Consider the following 14,171-nt stretch of genomic DNA (forward strand, 5'->3'; position numbering starts at 1 on the left):
GCGGGAAGAGCCTGGGGAGAGGGAGCCCAGGCTTCCGTGCGCACGGGGAAGGAGTGTAAAAACGGACGGCAATTCCGCGGGAGGCGGCTGTCGCCTGCCCCCGGGAAGAAGGCCGGGTTGCTCGGGTTTTTGAGCCCTGGGGTGCGCGCATGGCCATGTTGGGCCGCCCCCGCCCGCGCCCAGCCGCGCGCACTAATCCCGCTCCCGCCCGCGGCCTCGTTAGCACCGGCCGTGTGCGCCGCGGAGATAAGGCGCCGCCGCGGGCCCGCCCGCCCCGATAAGCGCCTCGGCCATTGTGGGCCAAATGATTCATTTTAATTTGGCAATTTCTCCGGAGGCAGCGGGGACGGGTTGCGGCGCTGGACTGGCCCAGGAATGAGCAGCGGAGAGGGCTGAGCGTGCACGCTGGGACCTGACCGGTCCAGCCCCATTTTCCACCCCCGGCCTCTTGGGATTCCCGCTCCCCACAAACTCGGTTCTCCGCCTTCCAGATGCTCCTTCGGCGGCTTTGGCCACTGCTTTAGACTGTTAAGACCACCGTGACTCCCCAACCATCACCTCCAACCTTCGCTTCTTCATTCATTCGTTCTCCAGTGTCCTCGAAACCAAATACCTACGGTCTGTTTCTCTTATTACTATACCGCACCCCCAGCTCCTAGCTGATGGTCAGCGCGGCCCCTGACCACTCTAAACTGGAGTTGCTTAAATCCAAGCTCTATGGGAGACAGAAAGAAATATCAATAAAGAGACAAAATGTCCCTCTGGCTTGGTTTCAGGATGAAAGCAGAACCCACGAAGTCCCCCTCCCACCCCCCTCCGCGCCGCCCTGTTGCTTAACACAATCTTTAATCTTGGTACTGAAGCAGAGTATCTCTACAGATACTATTTAGTTTTCATTTAACATGCCTAAGGCCAGGAGAGGCATCAGAGGTTGAGGACTTGCCCTTCCTGTGCAACGCCAAGAATTGGATTTCCGGCACTAGCACTACAAAAATAAAAATAAGTACATAAATTAGTGAACTCTAAGTTAGCTCTTTTCTTTGTCTTTTGGTTTTTGTTTTTCAAGACAGGGTTTCTCTATATAGCCCTAGCTGTCCTAGAACTCACTCTGTAGGCCAGGCTGTCTTTCAACACAGGGGTCTGCTTGTCTTTTTCTTTAGAGTGCTGGGGTTAAGGGCATGCGCCACCAGGACCCAACTTTTATTTTTTTAAATTAGCATACAATTAGATATCATTTTGGCATCTTTGAACAGAACAAAATGTGCTTTAGTGATACTCCCTCCCCTTCAGCGAACTCACCCCCTAAATCGGACTTTTCTTACAGGTGAGAAAACGGACTGGGGGAGCAGGTGGCAGAGCCATGCCAAAGTAACTCAAAGTTCAATTTCTAGTGAGTGGCAGAAGCCTGATTTGAAGGAAGGTTTGGCATTGAAGCCCATAGGCTCAGATCGTTGTAGGAACTCAGTGGGCTGAGGAGTTCCTGGTTTCATCTTTTCATAAGGGTGGAAACTGGATTCTGTACAGGAGGCAAAGACTAAAGAATCAGAAGTTTTAGGTCATCCCCAAAAACTTATGGAATCCTGGGCCAGTTTGGGCTACATGAGATCCTATCTCAAAAATAAATAAATGAATGAAGGAAGGAAGGAAGGAAGAAAGAAAGGAAGAAAGAAAGAAAGAAAGAAAGAAAGAAAGAAAGAAAGAAAGAAAGAAAGCAGAGACTAATGTTGGTTGTGGAGGTGCACACCTTTAACCCCAGCAATTGGGCGGCAGAGGCAGGTGGGTGTCTATGAGTTGGAGGACTGACTGGTTTACATATAGAGCTCCAGATCAGCCACATTCATAGGAAGACCCTACCTTGAGGAGGCAAAACAAAGGAAAACAAGTGTAAGAGCCACTTAGGCAGGAGCAAAGTGAACAGTATCTTCTGATCGTAAAAGGACCACTGCACTGATGAACTCACAGCTGTGGCTGCCTGTACAAGCTCAAGTCAGATTGTAGCGCTGAGAGGGGAGGGGCTCAGGAAGTCCCACCCCTAACTGAAGAGCTATTGACAATTGATGACTTCTGGAGGACTCGTTTTTTAAGGGTTTGACCCCTGTACATAGACCATCCTCTAGTGGATGGCCCCACACGCATGAGTTAATGACCGTCATAAGTTGGTCTCTGAATTTTTTTAAAAAAAAATGTGTATGAGTATTTTGCCTGTATGAATGTCTCTGTAGTACTGTGTCCAGAGACTGGAAGAGGCTTCCCTGGAATAGAAGTTAAAAGTATTTGTAAGTCAACCTGTAGACACTGGGAATCAAATCCAAGTCTCTAGAAGAGCAGCCAGTGAAAAAAGAGCACTGGGATGTGAGGAGATAGGGAAGTAGTGGGGGGGTGAATATGCCCAACATATATTTTATGAAATTCTCAAAGAATAAAAGACGCACACCTTTAATCCCAGCACTCACAGAGGCAGGCGAATCTCTGAGTTCCAGGCCAACCTAGTCTACATATGGCGTTTCAAGGCAGCCAAAATTACATAGAGGAACCCTATCTCAAACAGACCTAAATAAAGCCAGGCAGTGATGGTACAGGGCTTTAATTCCAGCACTCGGGAGGAAGAGGCAGTCAGGTCTTTTCAGACCAGTTTAGTCTACACAGAGAGTTCCAGGATCCAAATTACACAGAGAAATCCTATCTGTGGGGAGGGGGAAGTCTAACTAAATAAATAATAAAAATACATTTTTAAATTACAAAGCCATATATATATAAATATATAATGATAAAATAATTTCAAAAGCGGGTGGCTGGGAGCTAATGTAACATCATTTGCACTTGTCTGGTTGTCATACAGAAATTAAGGGCATTAAAGGAAATTAAAGGGCAGAGACATGTGACTTGGCCAAACTTATAGCTAGTGAAACTCTGTCGGCCAATTCCCAATCCATAGCCTGACTCAGCACAGCAGACTGCAGACTGCCTTGACCTTCCAGTGGCTTTCAATGTAAAAGCCCCTAGTCTGGCCACAGACTGAGACTCAGTCAGGGGCTGGTCCCCACCCCCACCCCGTCTGAGTTCTGTCCCTCCTAGATTTCAGGACCAATACATGAAATGGAGTGTAGCTCAGTACACCTGTCCGTGCTTTCTGTCCCTATGTCCTCTGATGAGAGTTTGTCTGCTGTGTGTGTACAGGCAACTTCCATGGAACCCCCTAGAAATCTCTCCTGTCCTGAGAAAAATATCGGTTCCTCCCCCACCCATCCCCCACAAAGCCCTTGCCTGTGCTTGACTGCTGGGTTTAGAAAGTGAACAGGTAAGGCTATGAGATTGAACCAATTTGCCTGGGCTGTAGGACAAGTCACTTAACAGCTCCTAATCCTGTGGTTCTCAACCTGTGCGTCAAGGATCTTTTCACATCGGGTCTTCTAAGACCATAGGGGAGCACAGATATTTATATTATAATTCATAAAGTTGCAAAATTACAGTTATGAAGTAACAACGAAAATGATTTTGTGGTTGGGGTCACCTCAACACTAACTGTATTAAAGGTAGCAGCAGCATTAGGAAGGTTGAGAACCACTGTCCTAACTCCTGTACAAAGAGGACATCTATTCCGGTACTGCCTGTGAGCTTAGATGGACATGCTTCCAGAGAAAGCCAGTCTGGACCAGCGCTGAAGCGGGAGAATTCACGTAAGCAACGGAAAACTGGTACAGTTTGGGTGGAGGAACTGAAGGTTTTGTTTTTACCGTTTTGTTTATTTACATAAGGGCTTGGAGTCCTATGTAAGATAGGATTTACTTTTTTTAGGAAACCCTTGGGTTGAAATGGCGGCAGGGGTTGGCGGTGGGAGTGGGGGAATGAAGGCTGGGACCAGTACAGAGACCAAGGAAGGGGGTTAGAGCTTGTTCCAATCTTTCTTAAAGGAAGGAGGTGGAAGAGAGGGTGTGAGTGTGGATGTTTTGTGCGAAATATTTAAGGTAATATTTAAGACCGAGTTTGGAAGAACTGGGGTGGAGAGTAAGGTCGAAGAATCCAGGCAACCTTGAGTTTCCGGATGTCTGGGGCAGTTACTTAAAGGGGGGTGGGAAAGGCTAGGGACTTGGGGAGGTTATGTATTTTATCTTGAACTCCATGACCGATGACCACCGGATCCTTTTCCAGGGTGTGAAATGGCCTTCTCCAGTGCTTCCAAGGTCGGTTAAGGAGTAGGGTTGGATGGAAGGTGCCGGTGCGGCGTCTTGCCCTTCCCCACTTCTATACAGGCGTCTTGCGTGGAGCTCAGCAGCCTTGCCCCTCCTGGGCCCAGGACCCCCGTCTGAGGCTGGGGGGCTCGTGACGTGTACAGGCTCTGCGTTCCTTGTTTCCGACGGTGGAAAAAACGGAAACTGTGAGCTAAGCCGGGCGCCGCCCGAAATAGCATCTGGTGCCTGTCGGTCAGCGCTTTGTCCGAGCGCCCCTGAGCCAGTGACACGGCGGCCAGGAAATGCCAGCCCTCCTCCACCCACCCCGAGCCCGGCCTCGGTCGGACAGGAAACTTCTGAGCGCCTCAGTGGGGGTGGCGCGGGTGTGGGGAGGTGAGGACCCAGGGAGTGAGTGAGACTGGAGTCTGGTCTGGGTAGGAAAGAACGTAGGGACAGAACCCTGCACTTCCAGGTCCTAGGTTGTCTGCACTCCAAAACCCAGGGTTAGCAGTGGTTTCCAGCCATTATAGTGAGAATGTATGCACAACCACCAACTCTCTGTAGCAGTTGCTGATGGTCACCAAGACAGCGCCCAGGCTCGTGACACATCAAGACAGTAGATGTACCTATTCTGCAGGGCTCCACCTGTCATCTGACTGTGCACAATGGCCCTGCCCTGCTGCTGGGGTGATGCCGCTTTGGAGGTGAGAAAAGAGGCTCACCCTTGGTCACTTAGCTGGTTTGTTCCTAGGACAGCGTGGCCTGTTGTCCCCTCCACTCTTGCTGGCTATATGACATTTCATCCGGTGTGAGAACTACTTTAAAATCCTCAGCTGAGCACTCTGTATGACTGTAATATGTCTGAATTTAAATTCTTTGTGAATTTAGAAGCCATAATTTTCATAAAAAGAAACAAAATTACACAAGAGGAAAAGAAAACAACAAGGAGCTACCATGACAAAACCATTAAAATGGCTAAAGTGTGAAAGTCTGAAAACACCAAATGTTGACAGGGATGGAGGCCAACTGGGTTTTTTTTTTTTTTAATTCTGTACTCTTTTTTTTTGAGATTTTTTTTATGTGCATTAGTATCTCACCTTCATGTATGTCAGAAACCCTGAAATGGAGTTACAGCTGTGAGCTGCCATGTGGGTGCTGGGAATTGAACCTGGGTCCTCTGGAAGAGCAGCCAGTGCTCTTAACTGCTGAGCCATCTCTTCAGTCCCTCAACTGGGATTCTTGTACATTGAGGGAGTGGAAGACTTACTCAGCCATCTTGGAGAAGTCTTTGGTAACTCCCTATAGATGTCTGCTTACTACATACATACTTACTGAGAGAAGTAAAACCATATGCACATGAACATGTGCACACGAAGCCTTATACACAGTAGCAATAAAAATAAATAAACAAACAAATAAATAAGCTGGGGGTAATGGCATACAGTTTAATCCCAGTGCTTGGGAGGCAGAAGCAGGTGGATCTCTGTGAGTTCAAGGCCAGCCTGGCCTATACTGTGAGTTTCAGGACAGTCAGAGCTACATAGTGAGACTCTGTCTCAAAAAAAAGTAGAAATAATTCAAAAGTGTATCAACAGGTAGGTACATAAATTGGTACAGGCTAAATACTGCTGAGCAATAAAATAATTTCAGATATATGTAAAAACATAGAAACCCCCCTCCCCACGCATGCTCAGTGAAAGAGGTCAGACAGTGTCTATAGTATCTGGCTACATGTACATAAAACTCTAGAAAAAGCAAAATGAATCCACAATGGCAAAGTTCAGAAGGGTAATGAGCAATAGTGAAGGGGGTACAGCTCCAAAGAGACACAAAGGAACATTCTGTAATAGACATATTCTACATGTTGGTATGGTAATGACTATAGAAGTGTGGGTGTTTGTCAATCAATTCTCAATCAATTGAATACTGAAATGATACATCTTATTGCACATAAAGTATGTCTTAACACAGCTGATTACAAACATTCTTTGTGCCCTTCTTCAAGTTTACCTAGTCTAGAAAAACTTCCCTGTCAACCTGCCCTGTCTGTATTGTCTCCTCCTCTCCCTCTCCCTGGTTAACTTGTCAAGGAGCCTTCCATCCAGCCTTACTTGTGTTGCTCAGCCCTAGGGCCCAAGGACAAGAGGAAAGCTCTGGAGATAAGAGAGAACCTGAACCGATGGTGTTTGGAAGAGTGATGTGCACATCCGTAGGAAGCAGAGCACTGCTTCCTCTGACCTTCAGTCTTCCATCTGCAGCAAGGATGCAGTGGGGGACCCCAGGGTCCATTCCTTTCATCTGTTATCTTGTTCATTCTGCTTTTCATTTCTCCAGTCTCTATCTTAGGCTCGGACAAACCCTGAATCTGCTCCTCTTTCCTGTATAAAGCCCTTGTCTCTGCATCTGTCTTTAATCTGTCATGTCTGCTTCCTTCCTCTGTAGCCTCTGCTTGGGTTCTCAGTGAGAGCTCCCGTTTCCGCAGAGGCACCTGTGAAAGCAAGCTTCCAGATCTCCTCTTCACACTCCTCACCAACTGAGACAGTCATCCGCTGGATGGGGTGGGGAAGGAGAGGAAATGAAAAAGGTGTGTAGGAGGAAAGGTAGGGTTTTTTAAAGCGTCGTTAAGGAGACCCATAGGCGTCAGGCAGACTGGACTCTGCCAGGCAGCTTCGGATCACCAGAAGCCGTGGCAGAAGACATTTATCTCCTCTACATAGTCCCGGGTACCTGGCTCTGAACCCAGACCCCACGACATGACCTTCTAGCATAGGTAAGGGTGAATAACTGATCATCAGGGCTCCCTGAACGAGAGACTCTCCTCAAACACTCTGTGCCTCAGTTTCTTCATCTCTAAAAACATCACTGTTCACAGGGTTGTTGAAAAGACTGATTGATATAGCTGTGTAAAAAGCACCAAGTCTAGGCATTTAAGGAACAGATAGGTGTTGCTGCTGCTGTTTTTAATGAGCCTGACTCTATCCAGACCCTGTATTTGGGTGTAGAGACACTTTGATGGAGGAAACAGAAGCAGAGGCAAAGCATCACCATGCAGCCTGATATGTGTCCTGCTAGAGAGGGGCGTTAAAAAGCACTGAGATCTCAGGAGAGGCTGCGTATCAGACAGGCCTTTACCCTGGGGCCCTTAGCTTTGGACTGTAATGGGGCCAGAGTAGAAAAGATGAGGAGCAAGTGGAAAAACACAGCATAGGAACTGGAAGGCACATTGGAGGATGGAAGAAACTCGGTGAGGCTGTGGCTCAAGTTGTATGAAGTGGATTTGTGAGGATGGTGGGCCTGGATGAAGCAGACAAAGCCAGCTTTGATCATTCTGGTATTCCATTTACTACAAGCCTAGTTTTTGCCAGACAATGTCCTGGTGCCTGCATATCAAGGATGAAAGCTCCCCTTTCTTGGTAACAGGCTATGTAGGAAGAAAATAAGTCCTTGGTTGGGGCTGGGAAATAACTTAGTTGGCGGAGTGCTTGGCATGCTGAATCCCTGGGTTTGATCCCCAGCAACCCATAAACTAAGAATGATAGAACACCCCTCTGATGCTAAGACCAGGGAGGTGAAGACAAGAGAATCAGCAGCTCAAGGTCACCCTCAGCTGAGTGAGTTTCAGGTCAGCCTTTGATATAGACCCAGTCTAAATGAAAAGAGAAAAGAAATTCCAGCTTCCTTCCAATCTTGACATCCATGGTGGTGGAGGGCAACCTCTGCCCCTGCCTTGGAATGGTCTCCTCATTCTCACTCGTTCTCTTCTGTCTGTTGGTTCATTTTGAGCAGTAGTGTGCTCTGTGCTGACCACCAGGGGTATGAGAGGACTGAGTCCATCTGGGCTGTTCTCAGGGACCCATTATGGTTTCTGCCTACTACAGGCTTAAGGGAATTTGTGATGTATAAGTGGGCATTTTGCTTCTCCTAGGCTACCTACCCATCATTATCTTGTTTCCCCAGGCCCTGAGGAAATCAGCCTTACCAAATTTGGGATGGGGCAGGAAGAGGATGGTAAGCACCAAGCAAATTTTCTAGGACAGAGAAGCAGCAGCAGCAGCAGCAGCAGCAGCAGCAGCAGCAGCAGCAGCAGCAGCAGCAGCAAGGTTGGCCTGAACTCCCTGCAGAGCAGAAATCCCCGTGTCCCTTGATTATTCCCAGCATGGTGCTAGGCACAAAGACCCTCCAAAGATAAGATCGTGTCCATGGCTTGTCTTTTTTTTTTTTTTTTAAAGATTTATTTATTATGTATACAACATTCCTTCCATGTATGTTTGTATGCCAGAAGAGGGCACCAGATCTCATTATAGATGGTTGTGAGCCACCATGTGGTTGCTGGGAATTGAACTCAGGACCTTTGGAGGAGCAGGCAATGCTCTTAACCACTGAGCCATCTCTCCACCCCCCCCCCCCCCCGCCATGGCTTGTCTTTATAGAGCATATCACAGACTAGGTGTTGAAGAAATCAATGAAGGATGGAGCTAGAGAGAGAAGAAATAAAGAAGGTAAACACCCAGCAGGAACCTGGGCTTCACTTGGAGGAAGTGGAACTGTCTAGTTGTCTTGGCTCTAAAACCAGTCACAGAGCTGTCTAAAAGGGCACGCTGTCTGGCCTGGAAAGACAGAGAAATGGACCTCAGAGTGTGGTCACACTAGCCTTGAATGGTGCCCCCACCTGTTGCAGCCGGGAAATGCAGGTTTCCGTGGAGTGGCATAGATGCTTACCCCACAAGTTAGTCTTGTGCTGGTGGAGGTCCGGGTGGGAAATCTGAAGTCACTCATCAGCAGTGACTCATTTGTGGCCTACTCCCAACCTCAGCTAAGTCCTGATGCCACTTTATCAAGGTAGAGCATGAGCTCTAGGGAACCTAAGTTAATGCCTACCTCATCCCTCTACCCTACCTGTGGTTCTTCACTGGACAAGGGGGTCGTACACCAGAGTACTCATAGCCATGAGTACACACATGCAAGATGGCTTCAGAGGACAAGAGGATCAGAGAAAGAGCTACGGAGTTTCAACAAAGGAGGGAAAGACAGTACTCCCATGTGAGGCCTCCAGGTTTCCTGTAGGATGGAGAGGATGCAAGGGGAATACATAAGCCGGGTTTTGAAGTGTTCTCCAAAAGTGATTTGGAAGCGACAGCAGAGATGGAAATCTGGAACTGTGTGTACTGCCTTTATTCCTTTTCCGGAATGTCAGGCTTCAGTTGAGGGCCTGGGTTGGACTGCTTGATTGCTAACTTGCTCAGACCCTGAGACAGATGAAGGCATGCTGTGGAGGCTGCGGCTCTGAGTTCATCTCAGCTGGTGCACCCTGCACTGTGATCCAGACCAAGTCCCTGCTGTCCTCTGGCTGTGTCCTCAGGTGTACACAATGGAGAGTAAGTGACTTTTTAGGACCCCAAACCATGACTCCCACAAATGCCTGATGTCATCCTTCCCGTTGTTTTTGATAAGCACCCTTGTCCTGGCCCCAGACCTCCCATGAAGAGGCAGGACACAGCTCTCCCCAAATCCATCCTTTTCCTGGAGTTCAGCCTCTGGCCAGGAAATGGAAAAGCAGGATTTCCTCTGAGGATGCTCCCCCCTGACCCAGACGGCTCCGGTTACGGGAGATGGGGGTGTAGGGGCATCACCCAGGCCTCCACACTCCCAGGCACCTTTTAGTGGGGCTTTCTTTCACTAGGAAATGTGTGAGATGTGGAGCCAACATGGTGGCCTTCTTTCAGTCAGCATGCCTCCACAACTTCTTTGTTGGGAAAAGTAACTCGTGTGTGTGTGTGTGTGTGAAGTATATTAAACATTATTTTAAAAATGAGGGAAATTTTTCCTTATCTACACCTGGGGAAACCCTCTAGGATCTTTCAGGGTGAGACTTGACACCACTTGCTCTCATATAGAAAGCCCTTCCTCCCTCTGGACCTTCTTGGCTCTGCTCATGGATTTTTTTCTTGTTTTGTTTGAGACAGGGTCTAAAAAGTAGCCCTGGTTGTCCCAGAATTTGCTATGTAGACCTGCTGGTCTCAAGCTCAGAGATCTACCTGCCTCTGCCTGCCAGGTGCCGGGATTCAAGGTGTGCACTACCATACCTGGCTCATGTCTTTTTTTTGTACCAACATTTCACGCATAGTATGTCACTTAGGGCTACCCTGTCATCTACAAAATCAGGGACTAAAACCTCTAAGTTTCATACCTAGTGTTGTTTTGGGGCACAGGAACCAGAACCCAGTGGTTGCTGACTCCCAGTGCAGCCTTTCCTACTGCTGGCTCCCCACCCTAAGTCCCCTCCTCCAAAGCGGTCTGTTCCCCTCTCCAATACTTTGTCACAGAGAATGTCTTCCATTCTCTCTCTTTTTTATTATTTTATTTATTTATTTAAGATTTCTGTCTCTTCCCCACCGCTGCCTCTTTTTTTCCTCCCCCTCCCCCAATTCAGTGCCCTCCCTCGTCAGCCCAAAGAGCAATCAGGGTTCCCTGCCCTGTGGGAAGTCCAAGGACCACCCACCTCCATCCAGGTCTAGTAAGGTGAGCATCCAAACTGCCTAGGCTCCCACAAAACCAATAGGTGCAGTAGGATCAAAAACCTATTGCCATTGTTCTTGAGGTCTCAGTAGTCCTCATTGTCCGCTATGTTCAGCGAGACCGGTTTTAGCCCAGGCTTTTTCAGACCCTTCTTCCATTCTCTTTCTTATCGATACCAAGAGTCTGGGAAAATGCCACTTTCCCAGAATACTCTGAAAACAGCCTCCCTCTGTTCTCTACCACGCTGACATTTTTCTAGCTTTACTACAAATGCTACCTGACTGCATCAGCCCCTCATCACTGAGCTCTGACAAGGTATGGTTGCCTTGTTGGTCATTAAGTCCAACATCTTGGGTCAGTACCTAGCAGGATCACACACCTGTTGAGTTCTGAGGGGGAAAGAGTGCTGGTGTAGAGGAAGGGTAGAGGGGGCAGTTGCTGAAGGCTGTGGACAGACATAAGGCAGCTGACTTTGGCTCAGTTTTAGTTGGTATGTTTTATCTTCTGTAAAGAAGCCTTAAACATGCCTGCTGTACAGGTTTTAGTGAAATACCTGGGGAAACACCTGCCTTTGCCTCCCTGGGATTAAAGGCATGGGCCACCATACCTGGCTTAATATTGTTTTTTCGAAGTGCAATACAAATGGCACCTGCATTCCCTTTTTGGGTGGAACTTGAAGGCTCAATTTAAAAAGAACATTGACAATTCTGCTACTTACTGGAAACTGCAAGTAGAACCTAGAGGGAAACCCGATGTCACTTCTGTCTTAATTGTGACTTGAAACTGCAGCAATGAGGGGCGGGAAGGGGGCGCTAACTGCTCCCTGGCTCCACTAACCAGCAATAGTTCTCTATTAGTATTGTCTCAGGAAGCCACAGCTGGGTTAGAAAAACATTCAGAGAACAAAAGTCTTCCTTTAAGAGCCAAACTTTAATACAAGGCAACCTCATCATAACCTCGGCAGAAACCTTCATCTTTTAAGTGAATGAGGATTTTTTTTTTTATATTTAGAAATACTAATTTAAAACAACTTGGGGGAAGCAGAAGTAAAGAATTACTGACACACTCAACACATGGATAGCTCTCGGGACATTATTCAGAGAAAGGCAGTAAATTTCAAAAGGTAAAATGCTTTATAAAAAGATATTTTAAAAGTACAGTTTTATGTAACATTTTTTAAATGATAAAAACATTCTGATGACGGGACTATTAAGGGTAGGGACTGAAAGGTTTTGGGTTACTGGAAACCATGGGATATAATTTCATGTGTATACACAAAAAAATGCAAATCAATGGTACACCTCATGGACTCAAGTATAAAATTCAGTGCAAGAGACTTGGTGTGAGGTCCTGGGCTCAACCCCCAGCCTGCCTCTTCCCACCAAATAACAACCAAAGGCAATGAAAAGTTCTGTGGTTCACTCAGTATCGAGCCTAATGTCATTTCTGTTTTGAAACTTACTATGAGCATGTAAGAAAGCTTCTTTGGGAGACACTGGGTACAATGCATACCCGAGCCAGATGCGGAAGGCAGGAGAAATCTGAAGCCAGCCTAGGCTACATACTGAGACCCTGTCTCAAAAAACCCTACAGTTGAGGATGTAGCTCGGAGGTGGGGCTCAGTACAGAGCTCATTAGTACACGGGAGGGCCTGGGGTATAGGGGGTACATTTGAACTTGATTTGCTGCAATACCTGATCTCAGGGTTATTATACTTCTGTTTTAGGCTCAGTGACACAGGAGCCCAGCCTTCCCACTAAGCAGCCATTTCATAACTGGGTCCTCTAAATGCTACTATAATTAGCAGCTAACAGGAAACAGACTCTCACAGTTATTAGAAGCCCCACAAGTCATGGCCAGTGGTGCACGCCTCTAATCCTACCTAGCACTTGGGAGGCAGAGGCAGGTGGATCTCTAAGTTTGAGGCCAGCCTGGTCTACAGAGCAAGTTCCAGGGCAGCCTGGGCCTACACAGAGAAGCCCTGTCTTGAAAAACAAACAAACAAACAAACAAACAAGCAGAAGAGATCCCAAAGGTCTGGCTTTCTTAAGTGCCGGCAATACACACCCAGTCCTCACATCACAAAGGAGGGGCGGAGCTAAAATAACTTCGGTAACTGTCGGAGGCGCTTCACGTCTAAGAAGGTGCCCACTGAATTCCTGCTATTCAGATGCTTTAAAGTCTCAGGAGGCTGCAAGGTTCCAGGAAACACTACAACGTCACTTTCATTTTCCTTCTCTGGATGTCGAGTAAACTCTGCTTTTCCGGTTCGGAGGCTCACTGCAGGATCCGGTTTAAGATGCCTTAGTGAGAAAGCAGGGTCTTCACTCAGCTGCTCTGTTGCTCTTGGCTGCACAGCCTCATTTGTGATATTTCTCAACACTGGCATATCTGGGTGCATGTCCTCAGAGCCACAGTCAGAACACTGAGCTATTTCACAGGCATTCTGAGAAAGTGCTTTCTGATGACCAAATTGTGCAGGTCTGTGTGCAGGGTTTCTATCCGACTCATGGTCCATCTCACTATCTGTGTGGCCGGAAGACTCTTCATCCTCACTATTGTCATTGCTTTCTAAGAGCCCATATCTCTTCATGTATTTTTTGGTTGCAAATGACATGTTGCTTGGTGAAACTAAGCTAAGGCCGACCTTGCTTTTGTCCGAATTAAAATGTAGAAGGCCAAAAGATGGGTCACAGTTATTTTGGTTTGATCGCGCGAGAGACAGTTGTGACAGCTGATTTTCATTCAAGTATTTCAGAGCTATAGCATTTGCCTCCATGCTCAAATCCACACCAGTGGGGCTTAAGCCGCTCATGCCAACATTAGCAAATGACAAGTAGTTTAATCCAGAGATCACCGCTTCCGGGCTGATGCATGCCAAAACACTGCAAGACACAAAAAAGTAAGGCAGCTTTTAACCTTATTTTAAGTAGCAAGAGTTTCATTCTGCAAAAGTAACAAAGGTTTCAGCTTTAAGCTTACTGGGGCTTTTTTACTGACTACCCAGACTTAGTCCTCATGGGCAGACACACATTCAGGGTACCCATAACTGGGAGGTAACCCCTGTTCACAGACTGAATGCAGACTACTGGCTGGCCAGTTCAGTGTTTTACACGACAGCATGCACGGAGGACGACTATCATGAACGCATTACCAAGCCAGGTGTGGTGCTGCAGGCCTGCTATCCCAGACCTCGGGCAGCTGAGGCCGGATAATCAGTTCAAGATCAACTTGGGCTACACAAGAACCTGTCAAAAAGTATAACAAAAGAAAGCAAAAACAGAAAGAAAAGAAAGAGAGAGTGAGAAAATACACCTTATTACATTATCTAATAGTTACCCACTAATGGGGTATCCATCATGCCTGTAATCAGGAAGAGGCTGAGGCAAGAGAACAATGAACCTGGGCTGCATAATGAGTTGCTCAAATAAACACAGCTGTGCATAGAAAGCATGGGAAACGTATGAATTCCTATGGGTATATGTA

At 47.2% G+C, this 14,171-nt stretch overlaps 1 protein-coding gene across 1 annotated transcript in view; it reads right to left on the minus strand.

The window, feature by feature from the left end:
- Window positions 1–12,707: 12,707 nt before the first annotated feature.
- The window catches only part of Stil (STIL centriolar assembly protein), a 51,994-nt gene continuing 50,530 nt past the window's right edge, over window positions 12,708–14,171 (minus strand). The window contains exon 16 of the mRNA XM_050136432.1: window positions 12,708–13,570. Within this exon, the coding sequence (XP_049992389.1) occupies window positions 12,784–13,570 (787 nt within the window). The 3' untranslated portion in view covers window positions 12,708–12,783. The remainder of the gene's footprint in view (window positions 13,571–14,171) is intronic.

Source organism: Alexandromys fortis, unplaced genomic scaffold (genome assembly GCF_014885135.2).
Source record: "Alexandromys fortis isolate MF-2015 unplaced genomic scaffold, M_Fortis_MF-2015_v1.1 scaffold_13, whole genome shotgun sequence".
NCBI lineage: Eukaryota > Metazoa > Chordata > Mammalia > Rodentia > Cricetidae > Alexandromys > Alexandromys fortis.